The sequence below is a fragment of the Bombus fervidus genome, chromosome 12, assembly GCF_041682495.2.
Source record: "Bombus fervidus isolate BK054 chromosome 12, iyBomFerv1, whole genome shotgun sequence".
NCBI classification, from domain to species: Eukaryota; Metazoa; Arthropoda; class Insecta; order Hymenoptera; family Apidae; genus Bombus; species Bombus fervidus.
Window position 1 is genome coordinate 5561311 of NC_091528.1, and position 27980 is coordinate 5589290.

At 35.6% G+C, this 27980-nt stretch overlaps 1 protein-coding gene and 1 long non-coding RNA gene across 14 annotated transcripts in view; one reads left to right on the plus strand and one right to left on the minus strand.

Annotated features, from left to right (window-relative positions):
* Liprin-alpha (PTPRF interacting protein alpha) overlaps window positions 1–27980 on the minus strand; it is a 46205-nt gene that overhangs the window by 10942 nt on the left and 7283 nt on the right. For 7 of the 13 annotated variants that reach the window (XM_072013865.1, XM_072013866.1, XM_072013864.1 and 4 more), the window contains 7 exons: window positions 3920–4021; window positions 3660–3824; window positions 3296–3370; window positions 3096–3191; window positions 2113–2310; window positions 856–1143; window positions 631–774 (listed from right to left, as the gene is read on the minus strand). In XM_072013865.1, the coding sequence (XP_071869966.1) occupies window positions 631–774; window positions 856–1143; window positions 2113–2310; window positions 3096–3191; window positions 3296–3370; window positions 3660–3824; window positions 3920–4021 (1068 nt within the window). Of the gene's footprint in view, window positions 1–630; window positions 775–855; window positions 1144–2112; window positions 2327–3095; window positions 3192–3295; window positions 3371–3659; window positions 3825–3919; window positions 4022–19487; window positions 19642–19711; window positions 20096–27980 lie in introns of those variants that run through there. The other 6 variants (XM_072013867.1, XM_072013869.1, XM_072013876.1 and 3 more) reach the window with 5 other exon arrangements.
* LOC139992755 (uncharacterized) lies at window positions 26701–27458 on the plus strand. Its single transcript, XR_011801188.1, has 2 exons — window positions 26701–26959; window positions 27036–27458. It is a non-coding gene; the product is annotated as an uncharacterized lncRNA (long non-coding RNA).

A 27980-nucleotide genomic window follows, 5' to 3' on the forward strand; every position in this document is an offset into this window, starting at 1 on the left:
TAAATATTTCACATAATTAAAATCAATGCCTGCAGATATTAAATTTAATTAGAGGTGAATTCATGAAAATATATCTATATATATTATATTGTTCTTTATTCTAAATATAATCTTCCAGTAGAGCTAACATGTAAAGCTAATGAATTGAATTGAAGAATAAATACGTGCCTAATACAAATATGTCTACAGAAATGTGATAATAGCACTAAACTACAAGTTATTAACAAGCTCTGAAAATAATCACATTGATTGCTATGTTCGGTATATTTAGTGAGTAGAAAGTAAGTAAATTATTTTATAACAACCTTCACCTTTGTAAGTGACGCGATTATCATATTATATTCATTAACTTCATAATCTTAGAAGAAAATTAAAAAAATCTGAAGTATGTTTATTGTTTGTGTGACATGTGAGTAGCCATGGCCAATAATGAAGAATGTAACAGGGAAAACATTGCAAAAAATTTAATATGTAAACTGAAGTAGAATGAAGACTGTTTTTAAGAAAAGACATTAAAGGGGCAAAGCATTCTCGACATAGGTACATTTGGAGGCAGGGAGTATCGATAGAAGTGCAGAGGAATAAGAAAAGAAGAAATTGATGATACGACGACTTAATTCCTCTGCGTACCTGGTTGGGCCTCCTCACCTGCGTCAGAGCCTCCATCCTCTGCTTTAATTGCTCTTCCATTTCTGGTAACTTAGCGTATTGGGCTAATTTTTGTTCTGCAAGTTCTAGTTTCTCCTGTATCGCCGCTATTTTTTCTTCTTGGAGCTAAACATGAATTACATAGAGGTTTAAAAAAAAAAAATTAAATTGACATAAACTGTAAATTTAATATAGAAGAGCGATTACCTTTAATTGAGCTTTCTTGTGCTGCAGCTCTTGCTCCAGCTTTTCATTGAGATCATGTAAACTAGTGGACTCTCGTTGAGCATTAAGATAACGTTTTTCAAGAGTCGCTATCCTTTCTTCTTGGTCCTCTTTTTGGGCAACATTTTCACGTAGATCTCTCTGCAGTTTGACATTCGTTTCTTGGGTTTTCAGAAGGTCTTTCTGAGTCTTGGACAAAGTTTCTTCTAACTCTGCTACTCGGCCACTTAATTCGGCTACCCGCCGCTGCCATGTGCTCAACTCTGAGCTCTAGAATAATTGTTATAATACAATGTTAATAAAAGTCAATGTGTATCTAATATTCTACTTGTATGTGTACAGAAAGAGTATTAAAAATTGTGTTTCTCATATGCACTATGTAAATATGTACATCTACACAAATATGTTTTAACAAGGCATTATCTCTCTTGTTCTGCTCTTATCTCTGAGATACTATACTAGATCTAATTGAAATATATACTATAATTGAAGTTGTAAATGTGTTTTTATATTACATGGGATGTTTTGTGTCAGTATATATATACGTCACATTAATGATTAAGCCGTTTATAAAGTTTGCTTGGGAAAAAATTCATTCTTATTCATTAGATCATGCGAATATGGAACACACATTATTAATATATATATTCATTCTACAACATGCCATAGGCGCCAATGATAATATGGCACATTTAATGAAAGGTAAATTCAAGTTGTGCAACATAGTATTATAAAATCGATCTAATTTTTTCTGTTAATATTTTTTAAAAAATCTCATTACAATATGAAAACAAAACACAATATTTTAGTAATTGCTTCACGACTATCATACTCTATAACATTTAATGAACATAGTCTAAAGTTGATTTAGAAGATCTCTTAGTGTCGTGTATAAATGAAAGCGCTTAATGATATTATCAAAGATAACAATTTGTTATTGTATTTCAACACCATGCAGTTTAACGGAGACACTCTAAGTCTCTATGTTTTTAATTCAAGAATGGCAATAAAAAATGTTTTTCTGAACTTATGTAAATTTGCAAATCGCTTGAGGTGCATGCAGAAGAAAAAAAGGGGGAGAACGAAGAAGAGTATATTCGTTCTGCATCTCAAAAATATCAACAGTCAGGGATGCGTTTTATCGCACGGAACGTTCCACGATCCATCTACCTGACTGTTCCTAAATCAATGAGAGAATCATACATACGCTAAGTAGTTCGTCGTGATACTTTTTCATACCTGCTTGTCGAGAGTAGCTTGCAAATCTATTACACGCGCCGCAGAATCCTGGTCCACAGGATCGAGACTGCCATTGCTCAGTCTACTTTCGATCTCTGTTGACTTCTCCGTACCTAGTTTTTGTACTGACTGCTGCAGTTGTTGTTGTTGCGGTTGTTGTTGCTGTTCCTGCTGGCCTGCTGCCTGCTCAGTCTCATTCTGCCCGATCATAACACTACATTCAGAATGCCTCGCTCGCATTGCCTGTCCTGCATCGCCGCGCAATTCCCAACAACTACGTATCTATGCAGCTATGCGACTAAACCACTACCGTGCACGCTATTGCGAATGCATTCTTATTATGGATGCAACGATCGAGATGAATGACAAACAGATGGTCAGTTTATCGGTACAGATTTGAACTCTGTTCAAGGATGACGTTGCATGATTTCCTCTGATCGACGCATAGAGTGTCATGATTTGAAACGAATTGGAAATTCTGATAGAAAAGGGAAATTGAATGAAACGTGGAATAATATGATTGACAGTAACTATTGTAATTCTCATTGTGACATATGAAAATCACTAATGATCAAATGCTTCTAAGATGACACAGAATATACTCTTTAATCGTTAAACACGAGCCAAGGGCTAAAATCTGTGACCAATAACTTCGAAATCAATCAATATCTAACGCCGAGATTAGAAGCGTATCACAGATAGAGAGAAAGAGAACAAGAGGATCCGATGACGCAGAAAACGAACTTTATCACTCTATATAAAACGGTGTGGCTAGGTGAAATACTGAATTATATCAAAACCATGAACATGCAAAGTGAAAAGATCGCATAAATACAATTCACGACGCTTAAACATGTTGAACACATTTTTCATGTATTCATGATAAATATGACTGTGAAGTATGAAGGAGCAGTGTTATGTGAAATATTTGTGGAGTGCATTATGCATGGGTGTGCAACAACGTAAAGATATTTCTCAGCTACCTTGTTCTGTTGCTGACCATCTTCCGCCTGTCCGTTCTCCTTGGGCCTATCTTCTATATTTTTAGGCGCATGTCCACTTAATTTATATTGCTGGAGCTACGAATTTTTATTCAAATTATAAATATTATATTTGTTACGCGATTATTAAACACTTCAGTAATTAAGTATTAAAGAATATACAAAATTAGCTGATACGGTACCTCTTCTTTGGTAATAGCTAGCTCTTCTTCCAGGCTTGTATTCCTTTCTAATGCAACTCGTAATCGTTCACGCACCTGAAAATTAGTTGTTATTAAAATATCTTATAATTGATATTATAATTATTATATTTTTCATTAATACATTTTCAACTACATTATATTAGTATTATATTCTCTTCAACTGGTGAATCGCTGCATTTGGTAATTTTATAGAAATTTTGCAATTCATCATTCTTGTATCTAGTTCACAAAAAATGCAACGAGCACCAGTTTCAGGGCTGAACGGGAATCGTGATTCTCCGTATCTCCCCTCAAGGTTGCCAATGTGTCAATGTCGTCAAACAATGGATCAGAAAGTTCTTACTTTCTCGTCTAAAGCCTTGTGGTGCTCGAACAGACTTTTTAGAGCTTTGAGCACTTCAACTTCGGACGATACTCCAGATTGCGCGGCGGCTTGCCTCTTCACTACAGTCATCCTAAGCGATCGTTCATGTCGGGAAACCAGGCATTCCAAATGCTCGAGCAGAAGCTGCGGAAGGCAATAGAATCGTCTTGGTGAGCAATGTCGTAGAGACAAGTACCGGCTTCAATCTATAAGATGCATTAGTAGTCTGTTCTACGTACACGAGTATTATTCCTTTCTGCTTTTAACTCCGATATCTCTTCTTCTCTTTCTAGGATACTTTCACGCGCCGCTGCGAGCTCCTTCGTCAACTGAGAGAAATCCTGTAATTAAAAAATTTCATTTACATAAAAAGCTGCGGACACTAGTGAAACGATGCTAAATAATAAAGTATAACAGTAGTTTTGGTTTGTTTGTAATAAATAGTTTAAGAAATCAATAATAGTTAATAAGAATTAAATTAAAACATCGGTAAGTAAATGTAAATCCATCGTAGAGAACATATGTATAGAATTATAATTGTAAATAAATTGATTTAGTATTCTCCGGAGTTCATTTCGAATAATACTATTTTAGAAATGATATTGCATTCCCCTAATATCTTTTTACCACGGCGCTTTGTATAGAGATTAAAAAGAATAATGGATACTGTATCCTTGAACCATAGTCCACTGTTTTTTATCATTTTTACACGATATAGTATACCAGATACTTCTATATACATATAATAATAGAAGTGCATTAAATACCCTTCACCGATCAAAATCGGTTTTAACCGTAACGTCATACAATATGATAAAAAGAAATTTTCAAGATTATTTTTAATAATTCAATAAGATGAAAACAAGGAGAAATGAACATCTGATTATTTGTAACAAGACGATATGAATTAAAGAGAAGTGTAGTGTAATGTAAGAAGATCCTAGATCGTTTCAAGTTTTTCAGAAATGATGATCAAAGTGGTCCGGAGTCAGTCTCAGCGGGATGCTTGATAGGGAAACCGCACTTTCACCTTTTTCATTCAAGCGCGTTTTATTCACGCCTTCGAACGTGTTACTTCCGCTCGACACTCCAGCACAATGTTAAATCTTTATTTATAAATGCTACCTCGATCGATATGGCCTTCCCCGTTGAAACAACATCGACAGCTGCTTTGCACTTTAAAGGAGCAAACAGCCTCATCTAAATTTATGTCGCTCCTGCTTGCCCTCGCTCCTGTCCCTCATTGTGCGAAACTTGGGAAAACTTGACACTTACAACCATTATTTTTGGTATCAGAACAATCTCAAAAAGAAAGAGAAAATTCTAAAACTGAGTATAAACCCCGTAGTGCACTTCTTGTATCACATTTAACATAGTATATTATAAATTTATGACATACATTGTGACAAAAAAGAGATAATTTAACAAAACGAAGCTTATTTTTCTAAATTCCTTTCTCGCTTAACAATTAGAAATTTCAGATATCTATAATTTTAAAATCTCTTCAAGTCTTCTGAAAAAAGAATACCCTGAAGAATTTATATATCTTCTCTTGAATGTCCCAATTTCCGTTACAAAACCCTGCAGTAAGTAACTTCTTTCAAGTTTATTGGAATGATGAAAATTTGGAATTTTAGAATTCAAAATAAGGTATCACCTTATCTAACATAATTTCAATTCTCTAAATAGTTCAACTAAAGAACAAAAAAAGAAATAAAGAAAGAAATAGATATCCAAGTAATCTATATGATACAAAGGAGAGAAGATATAAAGATATAAAAGAAGGAAGATATCTAAAACACGCCTGTAATTCGAATATCGTATCCATGAGAGTAAAAATTGAGCTACTAACACAGATTACATAAAAGCTGTTCGGTAACGAGCAATAGTTTCACGTTAAAACGGAGCAGAATGGACAAGGCTGGCCGTTCAAGTGGTTAGATATTGTCTTTGAATGAAGAGATATCGATGGATTCGTAAAGAACTCATTAGCCAGACGATGGTTGATTAATTACAGCCGACTAGGGAACCCTATTAACACATCGAATGTGTGCCGAACGAAATCACCGGGAAATACGACAGAGTGAAAAGCGGCTACACAGAGAAGAAGGGATCCAATTTGCATACTGAAGTTCAGAACCTGAATTATTCCTCTGGGATCTTGAAATCACGCTTGTCTGCAATTAAGCGAAAATACTATGCATTATACACACACAATATTTGCTATAGTTCTGAAATTAAATATTGAATTATAATAGATTTAGAAGCTTTTGTATAATTACGGTAATTACTTAAGACTTCTATATCTATAAGTTCCTCATCCTTTTTCCTGCAGATACATTTTAGAAGTTCGACACGGTGATATCAAATATGAGAGTAAATTAATGATCTGTTGGTGTTTACCGGTGAGACATTTAAGACCGAGACAATTAATCATTACGAATGGTAATGAGAAACTAATACTCAAGGATTGAGGAAGGATGATCTAATTACAGGTATATTCTCATGAATAAATAGCAACGATATAAGACAGGTTAATGCTTAGTATTGTTCGATTTAAGCTAAATTAATGACGCTCTCTGTCCATTTATCCTAAACATTAGATGCTCGGTATCTTCCCATTCCAACGACCCTTATTTAAATTATTTAATAACAATTTCAACGAATCAATATTTCTTTTAAATTAAATTATATTATATCAAGTTAAAATCAACAACCAAAATCCATAAATTAACATGTTCCACACATTTAAACAACGTGAGTAAATATTGTGCGAGAACAAATACTGAATCTTTAATTTAATGGATACTCATCAATTACTTCGAATTGACATAACAAGCAGCGAAACTTCTGACCTTTCTAGACACCCGATACCTGTATTTAAACGTAATTGATCGATACATTTGCCAGCAAGGCCGAATCGATTCATTAACAGCTCCGTTCCATAGACAGAAAGAAAAAGAAGTCGGAACTTTTTTTCTACAATTTCATCGTGCAACAAGTAGCTGAAAGAAAGGAATTTTCAATGCATAACTTGTGCCAGCAATTAAAACGAATTTTTTTTTCGTTTTTCACGCTAGAAACGCGTATAGCTTTTCATACATTCAAATATAAGTCTCATCCGGAAGAATAATTAACGATATGGTATCGTTATCTATGTTTCTCACAATTTCTCCGGTATTTATAGCGGAACAATTTTTAATTTAGATGATAATTAAGACTGGCATATGGAAGTATAAATTTCTTCGCGTCTCAGATACATTAGATTTTCAGATTGATAGTTTCTGTTTAATATTGTTTCTTAAAATTTTTAACAACTCATTCGCAACACCTTTCATCAGAACAGACATTCCAGCAAACATCAACATAATTTTAGTAATTATCATCATACACTGTTCGAACCCATAGCTCTTCAAGTTTAGCGTAACTTGGCTTATATGACTGCAAACTTCAATTTAAATGGTTTAACGAATTTAAACAAAACTTGAGATTAAGGAATCTTTCACTTTGAGTATCTGTAGCGGTACACGAGTTAGAGAACAATTCAAATAATGTTGTTGTTTTGCCTCGGAGTATCAAGATCATTAGGATACACGTAATGTAAGAATAAATAAACTCGGAGCAAAACAATGTCGCCGCTACGTACAACCGTCGAACAAAGACGAATTTGAATTTTCTGACTCTCCCCTCACCAGTATAAATAAGCGGACGCGATCGCAAGGAAATGAGTTACAGTCAGTTGTCGATCAGTTATCAACCAGTTATCAACGAATTATCAGTGATTTAATTTACGAGTCATTAGCGATCCTATTTTACTTATATACTGTCTTAGCGAATCGGTTAGTACGAGCGTCTTTGTGAACATTATCTGTATACTAATTTATCATTTTAAATATATTCGACGGTTTCAACAATCCTCTACACATAAATCTCTACAAATTGATACCCCGATGTGAGTTGAACACGACTAAACAACCTCTATATTGATTAGTAGCAACAGACAACTTCGTATAGAATTCACAGACTCAAACGGTTCAAGACTGTACTGGGAGTTCGAGAACGAAGAAATGGGCGATAGAACGCCGTCTCAATTCTATACGGATCTGAGGAAGCTTGCCCCCTCGTCAGCCTTCGACAACTTAGCACTGGCGAAACTGGAAGAAACACCTCCCAGCAAATACTCAACATGTACTAACTGCGCTGAGGATAACAGAAACGAACACCCTGATTAAGGTGGCCGACAACATCCACGGAAGGCACCCGGAAGCTGGAAGCACCCGAATCGCAACAGCCCGACCTTTGTTACTTCCACGCGACATTCCAGGTCCGCGCGAAGAAGTGCCGTTCCCCAGGCACCTGGAATCAGAAACGGGACCTACCACCACGACGAACACGAAACGGCGTTTCACGGTGGCGGACATTAGCACGCCTTTCATCAGCGTAGATTTCTTAAACCACTACGGGTTAGTGGTCGACTCTCGAAATCGACACCACAGTAACAAGATCAGCAACCTATCGATAACACGACATATGGACACGACAGAAGCTGTATCGAACAAAGCAATCGTCAGTGAGTCGACGTATCATCGACTTCTCGTTGAATTTTCGGACGCGACCCGTCCACTCGTTCGGTAGCGACAAAATACGACACAGTGCGGTACTTCATATCGAAGACCACGCTAGGCCTTTCCGTCTTCAACGAACCTTGCCTCCGCTCGACGCGAGCAGTCGAAGGCGAGATTTGAAACGATGACCGAGCAAGGAGTGATGCAGCCAGTGAAAAGTCCATGGGCATCACCTCTGCACGTCATACTAAAGAAGAACGGAGGCCTACGACACCGCGGCGACCGTGTGTTGAACGCTTGCATCGTACCGACAGGTATCCACCGCCGCATATCGAAGATGTCGCGCAACATCTGCACGGATTTGACAACAAGCAGTCGACGCTTTACCCCGCATCGAAACGACAAACTCACAGATGCCGAACTTTCGCAACCGCACACGAAAACGGCGAGCGAAGTCGTACAACGGTATGTAGAACAAAAGAAAAAAAGACTTTATAAACCAATCTCAACAAATATAAAAACGTTATCACTGGTAGGGGGTTGATGTAGCGGCACACGAGAGGACAATTCAAATAATGTTGTTGTTTTACCTTGGGATATCAAGATTGTTAGGATACACGAAATAAACTCCGAACAAAACAATGTCGCCGCTACGTGCAACCTTCGAATAAAGACGAATTTGAATTATAGTATAAATAATAATAATAATAGTATAAATAAGCGTACGCGATCGCAAGGAAATGAGTTACAGTCAGTTGTCGATCAGTTATCAACCAGTTATCAACGAATTATCAGCGATTTAATTAACGATTCTATTTTACGACTTATACACTGTCTTAGCGAATCGGTTAGTACGAGCGTCCTTGCGAACATTATCTGTATACTAATTTACCATTTTAAATATATTCGACGGTTTCAACAACGAGCTATCTCGTTCATTAAATCTCACCGACCAACCATCCTCTACACATAAACCTCTACATATCTATCATCACCTCTCAATTTATAGACCCACCTTGAACCATCTCAACATTCTACACTCTCATACTGATACAAGGTGTGTCTTACTATCAAGAATTACTTAAAAATTATCTAGTTTCAACTGCTGTCCAACATATATATTTCATATAATAAAAGAGAAATCGCGTTTCTTATCTATTCTTTTGGTAAATGTGTAAATTATAATATCTGAACCAGTGCTCCGGAGAGGTTCATGCACTTCTAACAAACTGCAGCTGCATAACTCTTGGAGTCCGTTGTGCCGTAGGCGTAAACTGTATGTCCGCACGCGAATTTAAATCTCATCTTACGTACGCATCGCGTTACGCGATCGATATCGCTTGGAAATTATCGCTGTTCCGATAGTGTGTTCCCGGCGACATCGTGACGCAACCATGGAATCGATAGATACACCGACCGGCGAAATTCTATTCGCCACGATTCCTCCTTTTTCCCCATCGCTTTTTTTCGTCTTTTGCATCTTTCACGAGGCAATTTGCGTGAGATCGTGTTCAACTGGCTGAATCTTTCTCCGGAAACGATTCGTTGAACCTGCGATAAAGAGAATATAGATTTGATTTTAATTCTGGAACTTAATGTTGGTTCAGAGACCTCGTTGGTTTAAATACTAAAATATAACAAATATAAGAAACCAGTTATAATTAAACTCAGGTAATACATCTTGAATGTAATTTTCAATTGCATTTTATTTTAAATGTAATTTGCTAAACTTTGGAATTCTTGTGTGATATATACTAATATTTTAATGTTTGTATTACTGAAAATTGTACATCCAAGATACAAGAATCTGCTTTTTCAGTAGTCATAAAACACGTCAGGCACGATTGCAGTAGAAACTTCAGTGATTAATTTTTCTGAGTACCGAAACGAAGGAGAATATTAGTTCTAAATGTATGAGTCTCGTAGAGGGTATAATCGTACAACTTTTCCTAGGAGTTTAATTTCTATTAATTAATTTCTTTATCTCCCAAGAATTCAAAAGTTCTGAATGTTCTTGCACCTGTTAACAGGTCGCTTGAGAAACCTATGGGTAACGATGGAACATTTCCCTTGGTGAAGAAATAACACTTGAAACCCGCTGTAAGACACTTTCTACTGTCAATTGTAAATAGCACAAGTTCCGCCTCTGCAAATTACAGAAGCGAATTAAATTAATGCGCAACAGCATTCGAGTGTACGATTTATTTCTATAAAACTACGTGCATGTTCTTTCTTTGAAATTGTTCCCTATAATTATACCTAGAAACATCACTCTCTGTATCTAATATTTTATTGATCATCAAAATTATGAATTTATGATACTATCACGTGTCATTAATAATTAACTAACACAGCGATTTTAGATGAAAACACATTGAAACTGATTGGTATTTATAATATTTGGCCTTACATTATGCAATTCTGCAAGACTGAAAAGTAAATACCACATTCCTAAATTAATGATTTTCTAATTAGTAGTTACACACAATAAAAATGTTTAATAAGTATAAGAAAATGAATAGCCAACTATAATTTGCAATTACAGCTTGTTAGAAAGAAAGAAGCACAAAATTGGTGTAGCCAGAATTCTCAACAATTTTAGTACGACGTCTGGTTCACGCAGAAACTCTTACTAGCTAACAATTACTCTGATTATCCAGTTAGCTATGTTTTCTACAGATTCCCGAAGAAACGTAACGGGATGGTTCCGCTTAATTTCTTGCCATTCAACCATGGAAAATAATTAGACCTATCCGTAGCAAGTAATAATTAAGCATTTATTCGGCTAAATGATCTACTTTCGCCTAAACTATAATTACCCGAATTTGTTCGTTCATTTCTTCAGATATCTAGATATGCGATCATCGGTTTATTTATATCCACTGCACGTTCCATTTTCCAACATTCTCCTAACGGTTGTTCGAGAAATGACAGGCCTGGTGGGAAATCGCGAGTTCGTCGCTAGGAATCGCGCAGACTCTCGTCCCGCTTGATTATTATTATCAGTTAGGCGATATAGGTCGATTCAAAAACGATGTATTTTCTTCCAGTCGCGGAGAGATGCGATCGCGATGAAGCGCGTCAACGGGAGTTGTAAATTCCCGTTACGATTATAACAATCGATACCGCGAACAGGTCGATCCCCTTATTTCTTCTGGGATAATAGGGGTGTTTGTTGTGTAATAAAACTGTAATCAACAGTTTTGTAAGATTTATATTTTCAACAACTTATTACACTTAATATTGCGCCGTGTCGGAAGATATATTTGATATAAACAATTGATAGTGGTGGACTTGTTAGTTGCTTCGTATAAGCAGAGAGTAGATTAAATTAATGTCGCGTAAACCGTAGTGAGGATTAAGTTTTCAGCAATAGTAAATGACTATGTCGAGATTGAAAGAAGAATAGATTTGACTGATCTAAGTGTGTAATAATAGAAGATGACTGCGCTGAGATTGAAAGAATAGTAGATGACTGCTCTAAGGATAAGACCGTTGACTTGACTACACGAAGACTGGAAGAACAGTAGATGACTGCTCTGAGGATAAGACCCTTAACTTGACTATACGAAGACTGGAAGAACAGTAAATGACTGCTCTGAGGATAAGACCCTTAACTTGACTATACGAAGATTGTAGTATTAAGGAGGAAAGCTCGGTGCGGGCGCGGTGCCTTTTTGAACTAAGAACATGGATTCGTTGTTTACACTTTTCGGTAGGAAAATGAGGGTAATGATCCGCGATGCCCACTGGTTATAGCCGACGTTAATAAGTAAAAATATGAGAAGAAAGTCTCCTGCCGACATGGCTCATGGGTGTCTTTGTTCATAAGAAAAACCTGAATTTCCGTTAGACAAACATCCACTTTCTCCGTAATTTGCAAGAGCGTGCAATAAACCTAAGGACTGTTTCAAGGGCCATCCATAAACCGGAAATACGTACATGAATAAAGATGAAGGTAAAAAGATTCGGTTTATGGTGGTTCCTTAGGTTTATTGCGAGTCAGTGTAATGGTGAGTGGGCCTTGGTGGCCAGACCATGAGGGACGTCGCATGGACCATCTCATGCGACGTAACAAACGATGACAGAAATTTCTGCAATTCTGCCGTTCAAAGAATTCTGAAACATTGAAATATATTTGTAAATTCTAGGAAATTTTATAAACTCGGCAAAAAAACAATTATGCGGATCGATATACGAATTTAGACATTTAAGAAATTTAGTGAATAGATAAGATATAGGAGAATATACTCTCTTCTTCGTGATCTGAATGTAAATTAATTAAAAAATCATGAGAGAAAATGTCACGTTTAAAAAGTAAACGACGTCTAGATAATGTCAGAAGTCGGTCCTCTTCTTGATCCAAAATTAAAATTTGACTCATTTCTTCAAGATCAAATGCTAATGAGATACTTTTCAGGCCTTTTATGCGCTCAATGTTCATATTTTATATCGTATTTATGGTGAAAGATTCGCGAGAAATTCTCGAACAGAGCGTACAGATTGCACTCGTAAATCTCACGACACCATGTTCCCATCAAGCTGAGGAGCCTTTTAATTCAAAAAACCACCAACTCTCCACTAACAACTTGCCGATTATTTTTAGCCGGAGAACGTTGCACTGTAAAGCGTATTCATACAAAGAAACTTTGTCTTCATTATCAAAGAACATTCAAATTTTTTAACATGAATAAAAAAGTAATACCATATATCCTTAGTCTAAGCCAAGAACAAAAGTTTTCTAATAAAAAATTTAATAAAAATTCCAATAGTCAATATCACTGACAATTTTTTTATCACTGAAGAGACGAAACTCTTCCGATTTTCATTAACTATACTGAACACAACTATCGAGTTCTAAGCAAGGAAAAACGACGTCGTGAACTAAGGAACGGGGACAAGCTGAACGTGCCAGATACAGACGAAAGCCAAACTCGATTATTGCTCGAGTTGCAATGGGAACCTATAAATAGTGGAATCCAAGACAACGTCGGGGATGTTATCGACTCATGAAAGCTTTACGAACGTGAAACCGTGCCTAAAGCTAAAGCTTTATTTGGCAGGTAAAATTTTTGTAACATCGACGTACGGGGGATTAAACTCGCTCTGAAGAAATGGAAAGAAGGTAATACGGATCAGTGGATCGCAGAGATGCGACCGATGTGAATAAAATGCATCTCGATCGGTATTATGTACTCGTTAATGGGGACTTGCAGAGAAAGAAAACCCGGACAGTTGGAAAATAATCTACAAAGATGCAGTGTCTCCGACTAGCTTGAAAACTGAAGACAAAAGAAGCGAAATCTGACGTCTCGGCAGTGGAGATACCTTGTGACACGAAAATATAGGACACTCAACTAAAACAAAAAATAAAAAAAATTCCGTATGTTAATATAAAAATGATGGTAAAAAAAATAATAGTAACTTTAATATCCTTCTTTCTGACAAATTTTGTCTCGTTAGATTATTAAATTTTATTTAGAGTTCAAATTCATTAGATTTTTAAGACTATAAATATTTTCTTATATCCTGACTATTGTTACAATTCTAATCACAAATTTATTAATCCAACACAATTACTAATTAATTGCGAGCGTTTTTAATAAAGAATATTTTTCATTTCTGAATAAATACTGTTCTTCGAAATGAAAGAATTAGGTATGATCCAAAAGACATCATTTCCTCATCTCCATACAGGTTTTTCTCTATATAGCTAATTAAGTATAATTGGAGTAGTCGACAACGGTATGATACCGAAACACGACAAAGTAGGGAATAGAATCGTCCGTGAGGAAACATTATTCTCTCGAGAGCGAGATATTTAGCACGGCCGAGGAATCTCTCTACCTATAACGTCGCATTACTATTTTAATAGTATGAGCTGGAAGTATGTAATGCGCAATACCTGCGTAATAATGAGCGACCGTCACTTTATTCCGTGACTTGATAATAATCTCGTGTCTCGAGATAAAGAATTATTGTTTCACTACTAGTAGTCTCACGATGTTCCTCCAATTTATTTTCAATTATTTTTACGTAATAATCCAACTGTTCCTTTTTAACAAACAATTTTACTTCATAGATAAGAATATGCATTGCATTGTTTATGTTCGTCATCGATTTGTATTTGCTTCTTCAATGTTTAGAAACAAGAAATAGTGATTCAGCGTAAATGTAATTTGTTACATATCCTATATCATGGTTACTTGATATGATAAACAGATAAGTAAGTGAATAATAAATAAGTGAATAGAAGAAAAGGCCAATAAGAAAAAGATCTCGAACTATTATAAGTCCAAAGAATACCAGAATCTTTTTCACAGAAATTTAAGTCTTGAGCTTCTCTAATGGTTATTAAAGTAGAATCTACTGATTTAAAAACAATAGAGAAAAATAAGAAGATTAGTGAAACATAAAGTATTAATGTAATTCTAAATAGACTCTTGATTGAAACATCAATATCTCCAAGAATAAGAGTAAGCAGAGAAAGCTATAATATAGCTATACACGTTTAAGTATGAACATGTACATAGTTCAATAATGTTGACTGAAGAGTTATGCGTTGATTGCAGCAATGACTACAACTTTCTTGTTTAATTGTGAGAAAGAAGAAGTAATATCCTCGTACAATACTCTTAAAGACTTAAACTCACCTACGTCAATGTTAATGAACTAAAACTACTGCACTAAAATACCGAATTAATTACCATAAATCAAGATTCATCAATTAACCAAATCTTTCATCAGTTAGTATTTATCAGCCTATATGCTTCTCTGTTTTTATTTTAAAGCATAATTTCTCTTCAGTGACCGTTCAAGTACAGCGTAAGCTCCAATTAAACGAAGCACGAACTAGCCATACTGAGATTATCAGGATCTCGAACTTTCAGAGCAGCCATTTCAAAGTTTATGCCAGATCGAGTACACGGAGAACCCGAAATCTGAAAAAGCAAGTAGATACACGCGAAGATAGAGTTGCATAAGTATGTAAATACAAGTCGGCTGCATAGTTATACGTATGTTTGCGATTGAATGGCCTTTTGGTATCGTGCAATTTGCATTCTTAACACTTGCATGCCGTCAATTATACGTGCACAATAGCGCCTCGATAACGTTAAAGGAACAGCCAAAGGTGTCTCGCAACAATTATAATTTTCTGCATTTTCGTTAAATATTCGATCAACTTTTAACTTCCTTTAAATCTTCTTACAGATAGATATCTTCGATTCGATACAATTATTTAAAAAATAATTATAATAAAGAATTAATAAAATAATAATAAAGTTATACCCTGTAACGATATTCTAATAACGAGATGCAAGAACAACGAGCGCGAAGAGTATACGTATCCAAATTGGATTCAGCATTTTTTGCCAGAACTACTGAAAACTTCATGTGAAATGAAGAAAGGTAAAAAGCTGAAGAAGAAGGCAGCGCGTTCTGGTAGACGGACAAAAACAAATAGTCGGATAAAAGCGTTACAAAGAAGGAGAAAGAAATGTGAAGAGGGCGTGACGAGAAAGGGTGGAACACGTTGGCCCCATCTGAATCATCACTGCACGCGAATGGCTTCATTCATACGCAAATTTAAAGTACGTTCACGTGAGGCGGTATTACGATCTATACCCTTCGTTAGATCGATCATTCTTTACAACCGACGACTCCTCTTCCCATTCGAGTCTACTTCTGTCGACAGTGGTAAATTGAAATTACTTACACGGATTTCGGCTAGAGCATTCTACATTTTAATATTTAATTATTATAAAAATTATATATGATTAACATAAAAGTTAGAAAGTAAGAAATTGGAAGAGTAGAAAAACAAGGAAATACGAAACTTGGAAACTCGAAAAGTTAACATAAAACTAGAAACCCAAGGAAGTTAATATAGTGCGAGAAACCTAGGAAGCTAGGAAAATTAATATAAACTGAGGAACTAGAAACCCCGAGGAAACCACCTCAAAAATTTCCTTTTCCAAACTACCACTACAATCCGTTTAAAAAAATTTATGTATCCTATATCCTTACTACTACAGAAATTCAGAATTCAATCTTAAAAGCGCTTCATTAAAGTTTATAACAGCCATAACATTTGATTAAATTTTCACAAGCTCATAATATTTTATAAGTTAAATATTCTATAGTTAATATTCCATAGCTTCATAAGGTAAAATATGACAATTAATTAGTTCCACAGTACCATAGAACTCTTGGACGTGTAACAGCTTTTTTAAAATAGTTGACCATTTAATCGTCAGATATGCGGCATGAGGTGTGGTAGAAAATCATGTTCGGCCAGGTATACGATCGAAATGATGAACGACAGCGGTGGGGCTTGTTTAATGGCACCTACGAAAAGGAAAGTGCTCACCCACGCATCCTATCTGACGGACATTACGACGGCAGGTTACAAGTATCGGTCTCGTGTTTCTTGCTAATTAAACGTGAACGCGAACGGATGTAAAACATAAAATGTAGCAGATAAGACCAGATAATCTTTCAAAATCGTGGTTTCAAACGGTACAAAGCTAGTGCATCTATTCTATTCGACTGTTGAACTTTTTATAGATATCATTGATGTCACCTCTTTCTTGTTACAAAAAAATTCCTGAATACGAGATTATTAATTGTTACAGAGGATGGTAAACGGAAGTTAAATTTTCATTGAAGAAGTCTAAAAATTAAAGAATTAAGTGAGTCAAAAAAAAATTGGAAAACATATTATGAAGATATTATAAACAAAATTAATTTGGAATTTAAAAAACAAGGTAAATATGATAAATTTAATGAGAAATTAAGAAATTAAGAAATTAGAAAAGTTAATTAGATATTTAAAAGAATAATTCCTATCCTATTTTATCATAATTATTTGACTCAGTCTCAAGCTTAATCAAAACTTTAATTTTCTCGCAGAACAAACGTGTTAATGACTACTATCCACAATGGGCTCTCAGCTCAGCAATGCAATTTAATCGCCGACATTTTCATCGATGATAGCCATCAATCGTAATTAACTTTGTAACTCTCTATCTCCCTAACGCATTATCAAAAGAATCGATTGTGTTTTTAGCAGCTATGTTCTGTATGAAATAATTTGTAATTAGTCACACTGACAAGTCACGGCGGTGACTAACCGAAACCTCCTCTTCTCATCTGTGGTTTTTTGACCCTGCTTCAGGAGTATATCAGTGTTGCCCTTAAAGACTGCAGTTCTATTTGCTCGGCAACTTACGACGAACAGTTACCAGAGGAACATAATATGTACCAGATGTTTACCGTTTGGCTTAGCTACTATGCAAATACCAAGCTCCTTCATCCAACTTCCAGATAACATATCGCTTGCTTATCCAAAGAAATTTGTACCACTAGCTATCTTCTGAGAGAAACTAGAATTTTCAAAGAAATATACACAATTAAAATGAAGTAAGTAACAGATCAAAGATTTTGTGATTTTCATTAATTTTCTAAGAAGTGCAAGTTCATTTGTAAAGATATTATTTTGGAAATCTTAAGATTTTTTCCTCATAAAAGATCAACCTCCATTAATTGGAATATGAATATTATTATCTTCAGTTTTTAATAACAAAGAGAAATATTGACTAATAAGAAATGTCAATCTTTTCTTCCTTAACTTTAAGATTCTTGTTCCTGAAGGGATGAAATTGCGAGAAGGTAAATGGAGAAATAGATACCAGGCGAATCGTCAATGCCAATACGCGGACAGATTCGAGGAATGTGAAGGGAAATCAATATAGCTCAAACTTCTCTGACTCAGTGACACAGAATATCAGTTCTATCGGTTTACGTGGAAAATGGCTAACGAGCGCAAGCTAGTGTAAGGAAATAAAATAAAATATGAAAATTTATACTAAAATATCATTCGATCTGAGAATCTCTATATTTTTAGAGTTCGTTCTTTATAACAATCAATCTCCTAGATTACATTAAAAGAAAGTTCCAAGTTTCACCAAGAATATTTAAGTTCCATGTAAGTGCATTATCAAACCCACAAGTTCCAATGTCCTAATTTTAAATGTTACATATAATTTATATCATAAAGGGTTAAGCTTCAAAGTTCATCGATGAAGAAAGCCGTAGTTTATCTAAAAGAAAGGGATGAGAGATGCAGGGTTGCATGTACCAATTGCAACTTTTAAAAGTTCCTCGAGAAGGATGATCTTCGAGTTCGCACAATCGCGCGCGATGAATTCAGTTCGCACATTAAGCGTATAACTGGGAGTCGTCGGTAATAACGTGGTGGGTGGATATGAGGCTAACGTTCCAACTATGTACGGCGCTGTGTGTCTTGCAAGTGCACTCTAAACAGATGGTTCTCAACCTATATCTTTGTGGAATGCGTCAATTCCATGCTAATTACGGTCAATCTAAAAATTATAAAAATAAAGGAATATTTCAAATAATGTTTTTTAATATTGCAGAATTAGCGTACCTAGGCTTTTTCATTATTTCTACATATATTAAAATTCTTTTTACCAATGCAGAGTGAAATGTTGGAGGAATAAATGGAAGGAACTTATCGGTCACGTGACGAAGCAAATAAAAAAAGATAGGTCAGCTATGTGGCACCGATTATCGGGGATCTGAAAAATTGGGCCATGTTTTGTTCGAGCTACGTCTAAAAAGCTCGAATGAATGTTCGAACGAGTTCATCCGACTTTGTATCGGGACCGATTTCCATTCCTTTCTTTGTTCATTTTAAACCAAACCATTGAATAATTAATTAAATTTATATAAATTAAGAGTGGTTCGTGCAATTTAGTTGAAGAAACAGATATTTTTACCCATTACAGAAACTCGTAATGTAGTGCCTTTCTACAACCATCATCAAGTTATGTTCTATTAAAACAACAAATTTATTAAAACCACACGTGGAGACAATTAGTACTTATAAACAGGTCATTCGGCAGCCGCATAACGATACACAACGAGAAATAATGTATGTATAAAAGAAATTATGAAAATTTCATTCATATCAAGCTTTAGATTGCTTATAATTAGTTATAATACTTCACCTACATTTTTACCAATATCTAATTCCAATACCTACAATCCTCAAGAAGGATCATTAAACTTTTGTTCGCTTCCAAATTCAACAGCTACGTAATTCTATATCGATCTCACATTAAATTTCATCCATATCTAACACGAAATTCCATTTACATACGTCTTCAATATCTTCAACAATATCATTATTTCAAAATAGAATATGTAATTCTAACACCTGCAGCTACGAAGAGAAATCCTTTGGCAAAGGCTTTCTTCTCGATTTATTCATCCAAGTCAAACACAGGATTTTATATTCTGTTTCACTTATACACATTTTGAATATCTTCGATAGAAGTATCATTTCCAAATGGAACATCCAACTTTAACACCTACAAAGATAAAAATAAAAGTTGTTAAATTCATCAACTTTCCAACTAACATTCGATTGGTGTTAATTACCACGTCGATTAAATTTCATCTAGATCCGGACAAAGCGAAGAGAGGAGCATTGAAAACCGCTGCACACGGCTGAAGGCAGCGGCGTTGCAGCTCGTTGGCGGCGCGCGCGAGTAGAGAGAGCTACTACTACCGAGTAGTGTGTAAAAGGCGAGGTTCATTCATGCGCCGCCGGCTGAGTAAGGTGGGGTGGCTATTGATCGTCGAGCGTATATCGCGTACACCGGTGCATTGCACCCGTTCGCCTCGTTCTAGAAATTTTTACCCCAAACTCTCTTCTGTGCCTCCTCTCTCCATACCGCGCCTACCCCGATATCGTCGCTACGTTCTTCGTCCTTTCGCCGATTTTCAACCGGATCCTCGTATACGCCGATTCCTACCAGCCTTCTGAAACCGAATAATCAGCCCTATTCGGCTAGGGATCGATAAACTTCCCAGGGGCTCTTTCCGGGCTTTCCACTACCTCCAAGAGAGCTCATTTTTACATGGTGCATGATAGGGATGCTAACTTTTGGTTGATGATGAATAGTATTTGGAAAGGGTAGATGTGTACTCTAAGTTAATATTTTGATAGTTTTAGTTGATGCATCACTTTGTAGCTAATTGTTAGTATTTTGTAATACTGTTCTTGTACTTATCAGCTATTAATATTTTTAAGTAAATGTAACCAAATGTGACTTCAATATAAAGTTGATACTACAAAGATTGATAATATAGATAAATATAAAATTAATGCATTCTGGCTTAACTGGATTAGTATCTTATTCATTTGCATTCTATTATATTTTTCCAAATATTCATTTGTAATATACAGAAAAAAATCAGAGTACCTGATTATAGTTAATTCCAATAAAGATTACAAGAATTGAGAATAAAAAAACTTACAAGTATCCATAACACTGAAATTATTACCGTGTGCTCAACATACCGTGTAATCATATCTTGAATCACACCTTTCAGTAAATAGTTAATTTAAGTAACATCTGATCCAATCAAGTCATAGTCTACAGTATACATACTTCGCAGAAAGCAACATTAGTACATATAGTATGTATAGCCTGCGATAGTATCCAGTAATAAAATCTAACAGAATCATAATAGTTTGAGCACGTTCCAACCAAATAAACGAGTTGAAGAAAAAAGCAGCAACTCGGAAAAGGGGTGAGAATTTCAAGAGATCCCAAAACTATTTCACCCCGATCTGAATTTTTTCTCGACGGAGGGTTGAGGCGACCTAATCGCCTTTTTCGCCTCACTTCCACTCTCTTCCCTCTCTTTCTCACCCTTTGCTCCCTTTTGCACTCCTTTTCCTCCCACACTTCCGCTACACGCGCCTGCAGCTTTTTGCAACCCCTGGCCGGCATTACGTGCCGAAACTGCGAGCAGGTCAGTTTTTTCATTGCTCGATCGTCAAGTATATACGTGTATCTGTATGCATATGTGTATGTGCATTTGTATAAGTATGGTAGTAAGTACAGAGGGGGGGGGAGAGAGAGAGAGAGAGAGAGAGAGAGAGAGAAGAAACAAGAAGAAAATGGAAAAAGAGGAGCGATAAAAAAGAGAAGAGGGGGGGAGAGAGAGAGAGAGAAGAGATTCCACTCTCAAAAGTTTCCCACCCTAGCTTCTCTCTAGCCCTTTCTGCGCTAGACAGGACGAAACTTTCCGCAGCATTACAAATGAAACGGTCTTTGTGTCGCGTTGCCACAGCTTCGAGATCGCTCCAAGCATGCTTGGCAGCGAAACCCTTTCTTCCGGACTACGTTCCGCTAGGATTGTTCGAAAGAATGCCAGAATATTCCGGCGAAACTGGCGGTGATTTATGGAGAAACGCGCCGATGCTAATTCAATCCCGTTCAAGATTATTTAGGGTGAAGATTCGATTAACCTTTTGTTCATAATTGTTCCTTTAGCAGGTATTGGTTCCATCTTTCCACTTGTTGGACTTTAGTCAAAGATAGTTTAAGTAGTCTGTATGAGGAAACGATACTAATTACTATTTTATTCTGAATTAATTAACTTGACAGTTCAAACTATCTCGATAATTAGGCTTTCACTTTCTTCATGATTCTGTAGTTTTCCTGTTTAAAGAATTATTTGATATTATTTAGTACAAGAATAGTACCTTTCTGGCCATGCTTGACTCGATTAATTAAGCAATTCATAAACACCAGTAATTAATGTAATTTATGAATACAACTAAAGAAATGGATCCCAAATAGAGATTTGTTTCATCCTCGAAATATCGTAATGCTATATTCTGGACATGTACTCATGTGCATTCTGTATATTTTTGCACATTCAAATTTCCCATAAATGGATAAACATCTGCAATCTATCTATGTATAAATTGGATATTTTTTTCATTTCCACATCCTCAATTTTCATTCTTTTCTTTTCTTTTTATTTATTTTTTTGATTATTTTCTATACATTCATCCCAAATATTTCAATTGCAAGACTATCAATTTTCTTATGTTTGATGGAACAAGTACAAGTAAAATCATGCTTGCCTTTCAAAATCTAATATAGAAAGGTTTTCACAGTTTGATCGGTCATCGTGATTAACTGATCTCCATGGACCAAACCTAACGATATAAGAAATAGGTTCAACCATAATAAAGAAGACGTTCGTATGTCGAGTTTAAAAACTTAGGGGAAAGAATCGGTAAAAAAAATTGCGGAAGGACAAAAACAGAAATCACGTAATACGAGCCGCTCGAGTGACTGCCCTTCGTACTCCAATTGCTCTGAGACAGCCTGTAATCCAGCACACATTACATCAGAGATCCACACCCAATCTCCATATGCGTGGAACGCAATATATCGTCGATAAATACAGGATGTGTTTCCTAACAAAATATATACACTGTACGAGAAGTTGTTTCTAAAATAATAATCTGAAAACACTTTTTGTTAAAAATTGATCTTTCAAAGTGGAGACTAAAGATGAAATTTAATTTTTTAAGATGGAAGAAGAAGAACATAAGGAAGGACTTATTATTTATTATAGATATCAATTATGGAATAATATGAAAAGGATTCAGCATAGTAATATACTTCTTAGAAAATTGAACATGCAGATTCTTATTTTCTCAAGCTAAATTTTCACAGATATGAAGAAAATTAATGAAAATTTGAATTTTTTAATGAACTTTAAGGTTTAGACCAAATGAACAGAGAAATTATTAATTATTAGAATTTTCAATTATTAAAAAATTACAGAATATAAAAAGTTATTTCTGACAATTCTGCTTTCTATTAAAATATATGCTACACATACATTCTACGCCCACCACGATAAAAATTTCCAAATTGTAACAAAAGCTTCAACAAGCTTGTAACAAGCTTTTAAGAGATTAAAAGGGAAAATAATATTCTTATTTCTGTGAAGAAATTTAGGTTGGAAGACAGTTCAGGGAGGTCTGAAATACATACGAATCAATTAGCAAACAGATGTTTCGCGACGATGCAGGTGGAGGCGTTCGATTTTCTCTTGCTAATCAACTGGAAGCAACGAAGCCGAAGAATTCAAGTCGTTAGCTACCACTTAACAACCTGACACTCAACACCTTTCGATCCCTGAATGAAAAAGAAGAAGGGAAAATCGATGGCTGATACAGGTTTTCAATCATTACACTGATCGTCCCCATTTAAGCGATTTAATCGATACAAAGAACCGATTGCTTCTTGGAAATATTGTACAATGAGAGAAACCATGTAGAATTTACATCTCATCGTTGCTTTTTATCTCATAATGATAATTAAATGGTAATTTCACTTATACCAAAGTACATGCGCTTTATGAAAGAATCTCCCTTTGAAGTTACTTGTTTGCACAGAAAAAAGACAACAATATTACCTCACAACTCGAGGAAGAGGAGGGGACGTAATATTAAAAGTTCAATTTAATTCAATCGCTCTGATTCACATTAAGAGCCTGAATTAACTGAAATTGGTATTAAAACTGTCCGTGTAGTGTGATCTGAATTAAAGTGACGGGCGCTCAGATACTGCCAAGCACTTACAAATAGCGTTGACTCACTTGGTAATTCCAGTATTAACAAAAATATTATGTTATTCCTTGATGAATTCAGCTACGATAATTGTTTTCACTTTTCTTCACTTGCATATTGTTGTATAAATTCGTGAATTAAATATTATTGAAACACAGTATGATCTACCTAAAATACAATTTTTAATTATGGATATGAGTAACCATTATAGAAGAAAATTGTAATGAAAGAAAGTGATATCAATTTACCAACTAACGTAAGACGGAAATTGTTGAAAGAAAATTTCATTAAAAATGTACGTTTTCATGATATTTTGAGACTCTGTTTGCTACTGTGCTTGTAGGTATGTATGTTTCGATGCCATTTGCTGTGCACGATGAAAGAATCGATAATCCATTCGAACGTGCACTCGATACAAGCATGCCGAGGCAGTAACACGAAATTAATGACGAGACGAGTCAGCGGCCGCAGCTACAGCACGCACGAGGAACGATTTCCCTTCATGAGAAGAGAGTTCTGTGCTTTTACGTACGCCCTGTCCAAAAATTAAACGAAGCTTCGACCCATCTTCGAATTATATTTCAGATTTCCTCCTGAACCAAATAATTCATCTGCCTATCAATCTCCTAGCTGATTTCCTTTCTCATATTTTTCCATGTATTTTCCTTCGTTCTTTATCCTTATTTATAGAAGTTCATCTAAAAAAGAAATTAAGTACTAAAATAGATACAGTAGGATAGCAGACGTTGAGAGACCAGGCTGATAAAAATACATTACACTTTAACCTATTAGGATGCAATAAGAATAGAGACATGACGAATTTTCAGAGAAAGAACATATCTAACATGAGAAAAAGATCTAATACGTAATACTAACAGAGAAATCTGCGGAGACTAAAATATGAACGAATCGATGGATCTAACAGTCTAGCTCAGATAGCGGCAAGATAGCAAAATTTTAATATTAAATGTATTACACTGGTTTCCGATCGTTTCAATGATCATGTTTGATCTTATTATTCTAGGTCAGTGTACCAGGCACCGTGTCGGTAAATTGCAATGATTGAAATTAACCCATGGCCACCAATTTTGCACCAGTGGCACTGTTAATTTATCGGCGCCGTTTCGCTGTTTCATTGCTAATCGCAATTAATTACAAGCCCTGAGAGGCTTCACTGAACTATGACCGGTTAGTTACGAGATTTCATTATGATCATCAGTAACCCTATTAGTCTTTAGTACACGGCCGCAAATGCTAGTTTAATATCGTTCATAATCGAAGTCACTTCTTTCCAGCCGCCTCCCCTCCCTCTAACGTCTCTCTTTTTTCTCTTCCTCTCTCACGAATTTACTTGTAAATGAGAATAGTTAATGAAACTATAACGAAACTGGGTCGCCGGTTCGTTTCTCTCTCCAGCTGCCATTTATTATCCGTTCTCGTTTCATTTTTACCCTTTGTCTCGGGAATACGTGCCATTGGGTCGCGCAGGAAACGAAATCCAGCAGTGAAAAAATGCGAAGGGATTTTCAGAGGGCTTGACAACGCCGAAGTGCCGCATGCAAATATATATAATACGATCACCATAAATTCGCCGAGGATCCCTGCACTTTTCATCCCCTTTTCCTGCCTGGAAACGTTACTGCGACATTTTCCTTGTTTTACTTCGTTCCAAAATTAAATTTTTCTCTCGTAGAAAATTAGTGAGTCCTTCAATTCTCTCGTTATCTTCATATCATAGACAATTAGAGTGCCTATAGATTTAATTTATAACGTTAATTTTATCAGACTATGTAAATAAGAAGAAGAAGCTTAAAATGTGAGGATCGCGAGAGAAAACATAATGTATATACGTTTCTTCTACTGTAATCTTCATCTATATTTATAACGATGTGATCATTTGATACTTGTAACAATCCAATATAATAATAGTCTGACAGCAAGTTGTGGAACAGAAGTGTAATGGTATTTCATTAATAAATATGCAACAAAATTGTATTTTGCAAGAAGAAGCCTAAGAATCATATTGAATTTACTGAAGAATAAGTTGTTACTATTGTTCCCCATTTATTAGTGTGAAATTATATGATTTCCAATTGTGGTGTTTACTAGAGACACCCCGTATAACATGCCGGCGCGTACATAAAAGCCAATCGGGCGACGGTTGGATCGATATGGTCGTCGGTTTCTCTCCCTTATTCCACGAATATATCGATGCTCCACATTGTGTTTCTTTCCCTTACGTACACTGCCTTCTCTCTTAAGGTCTTCGTACCTTACAATGACTTTCAAGTCACAGTAAGGAAAGATAAAGATAAAAAGGATTAGAAAAGCGCGCACTACGCGATCAAATACTCATTCTTCCTAGAAATTGTTGAAGAATAATAACAGAGAACCCTGCAAAGTGTCTTAATTTACCGGAGTTTCCATTTAAAATTGCTTAGGTTTCCTGGAACCTAAAATTCAATCGAAGAATCAAATGTAAATCAAGATAAAGTTTATCTAAAATACAATTTTTCGATATTAGGGTACTCCACGATGTAAAGATATGTCAGTACCCAATTGTGAGTCAGTCTTTATGCAAAGTTATATGAATAACACTTCAGGCGATAATTCCGAAAAACCGATAACTGAACAATATTATACGACATCGTTGTTGACTTAAGACCAACAAAATTTCCGTATTATCTCGTGGGAGAACATGCAGTAACTTAATAAATTACAGATTAATGTATGACGATATCAGGAGGTGCATGATATAATGCAAACCGAAAATTTCGACAGGCGCTACATATGTGGCGTTCTGAATGCAATGCCATCGCCTCAATGAGCATTTATCGAGATACGTAACAGAGAAATTACCGGTGATAAGGAACTTTTATACATCATTATCTGCGTTCTCTGTCGCAGGCATCTAAATGGTACCGTTCTCCTCGTTCACATTTATAATTTATAAATAACAGAATACATTATGAAATGCAAATGTCATGCAACGAGCAAAGGTTAAATTGAACGATAAAGCCGGTGTGTATTTTAGAAGCTGCTCCTGGCAAGATAAGACACTATCGAAGCCAGTACAGCTTATAGATTTTCATTGGAACTTGCCAAACTCTGCAGAAAGTTGTCACGTTTCAATCGCAGCGAAAGCTTAATAAATAATTGCCAGGAAATTCTTTTTCCGGGACCTGTGCCTTGGGAAACAATCTCTTCATCTATCCCATATGCATAAAATTATAGGTTTGGTAAATACGTTATAGTAAAAAGTGTTTTTTAAAGCAAGATAGCTATTACATTGTATACTATAACGAGTTATTTCAGGTATTTTCAGTTTCTTTACTGTCCGTTTAGAGAAAAGCCAGCATGGCAATATTTTTATCCGTAAATTCATTCCACGGATATAGGGGAGATTTCACGGGAGAAATAGGTGAATAAGACGCCGCGTTACGAGCACATATATACACCACCTACGAGTTTGCATCGAGATCTATGTGCATTTCCGGCGGTTTACCGTTATGTGCATATATAGCTAGGAATTGGACCACAAAGTAGATAATATTGCTCCTCCAGACTGTGCGCATCACGTTTCGCTTCAGACCACACAAAAATCATCCTTTTTGATGAATTTTACAATGCAAATACTCATCGACAATCTCTTCATTATATCTACAAAAAGCAACGTATCATGAGAGAGAAAATTGCGTAGAGAAGAGACAAAAATAAATTACAACTACAAAACTATTATATTCTCTTGTATCCTTGCAATTAAACGATCTGATTCGTTGATAAATAACAAAATTACAATACTATTACAATATAACTTATAGAAGAGTTGATTTCATATTTTTAGAGTTGTATTCTAACAATAAGAATATTAATTATTCTAACTTCTATCTCCTCCGGCCTTCCCAGCTGTGCAGAATTGAATAGATAGTTTCTGTAATACGTACACCGGTCAAGGAAATAAGTATTGCAATCAGTACATACGTAACATAGCGTTGCGTCCTTAATAGGTTTCCAAGAAGCGTGAAATTCCCGCGCGTTGGCCTTTTACTTAAACGACTATCTCATTTTTCCTCTTTTTACACATAATTGCATATTTTTTTGCTTTCAGACGTCCACCGATGCATTTTTTTCTAATGTCAAGAACATTTTTCAATGCACAATTTCCTTTCTGGATTATTTCATGTTTTACAAAATCTTTCAAAGATTTTTCTAGAGGTTTCACGGATAACGAAGTATGTTACGTGCAATTACGTCATATAC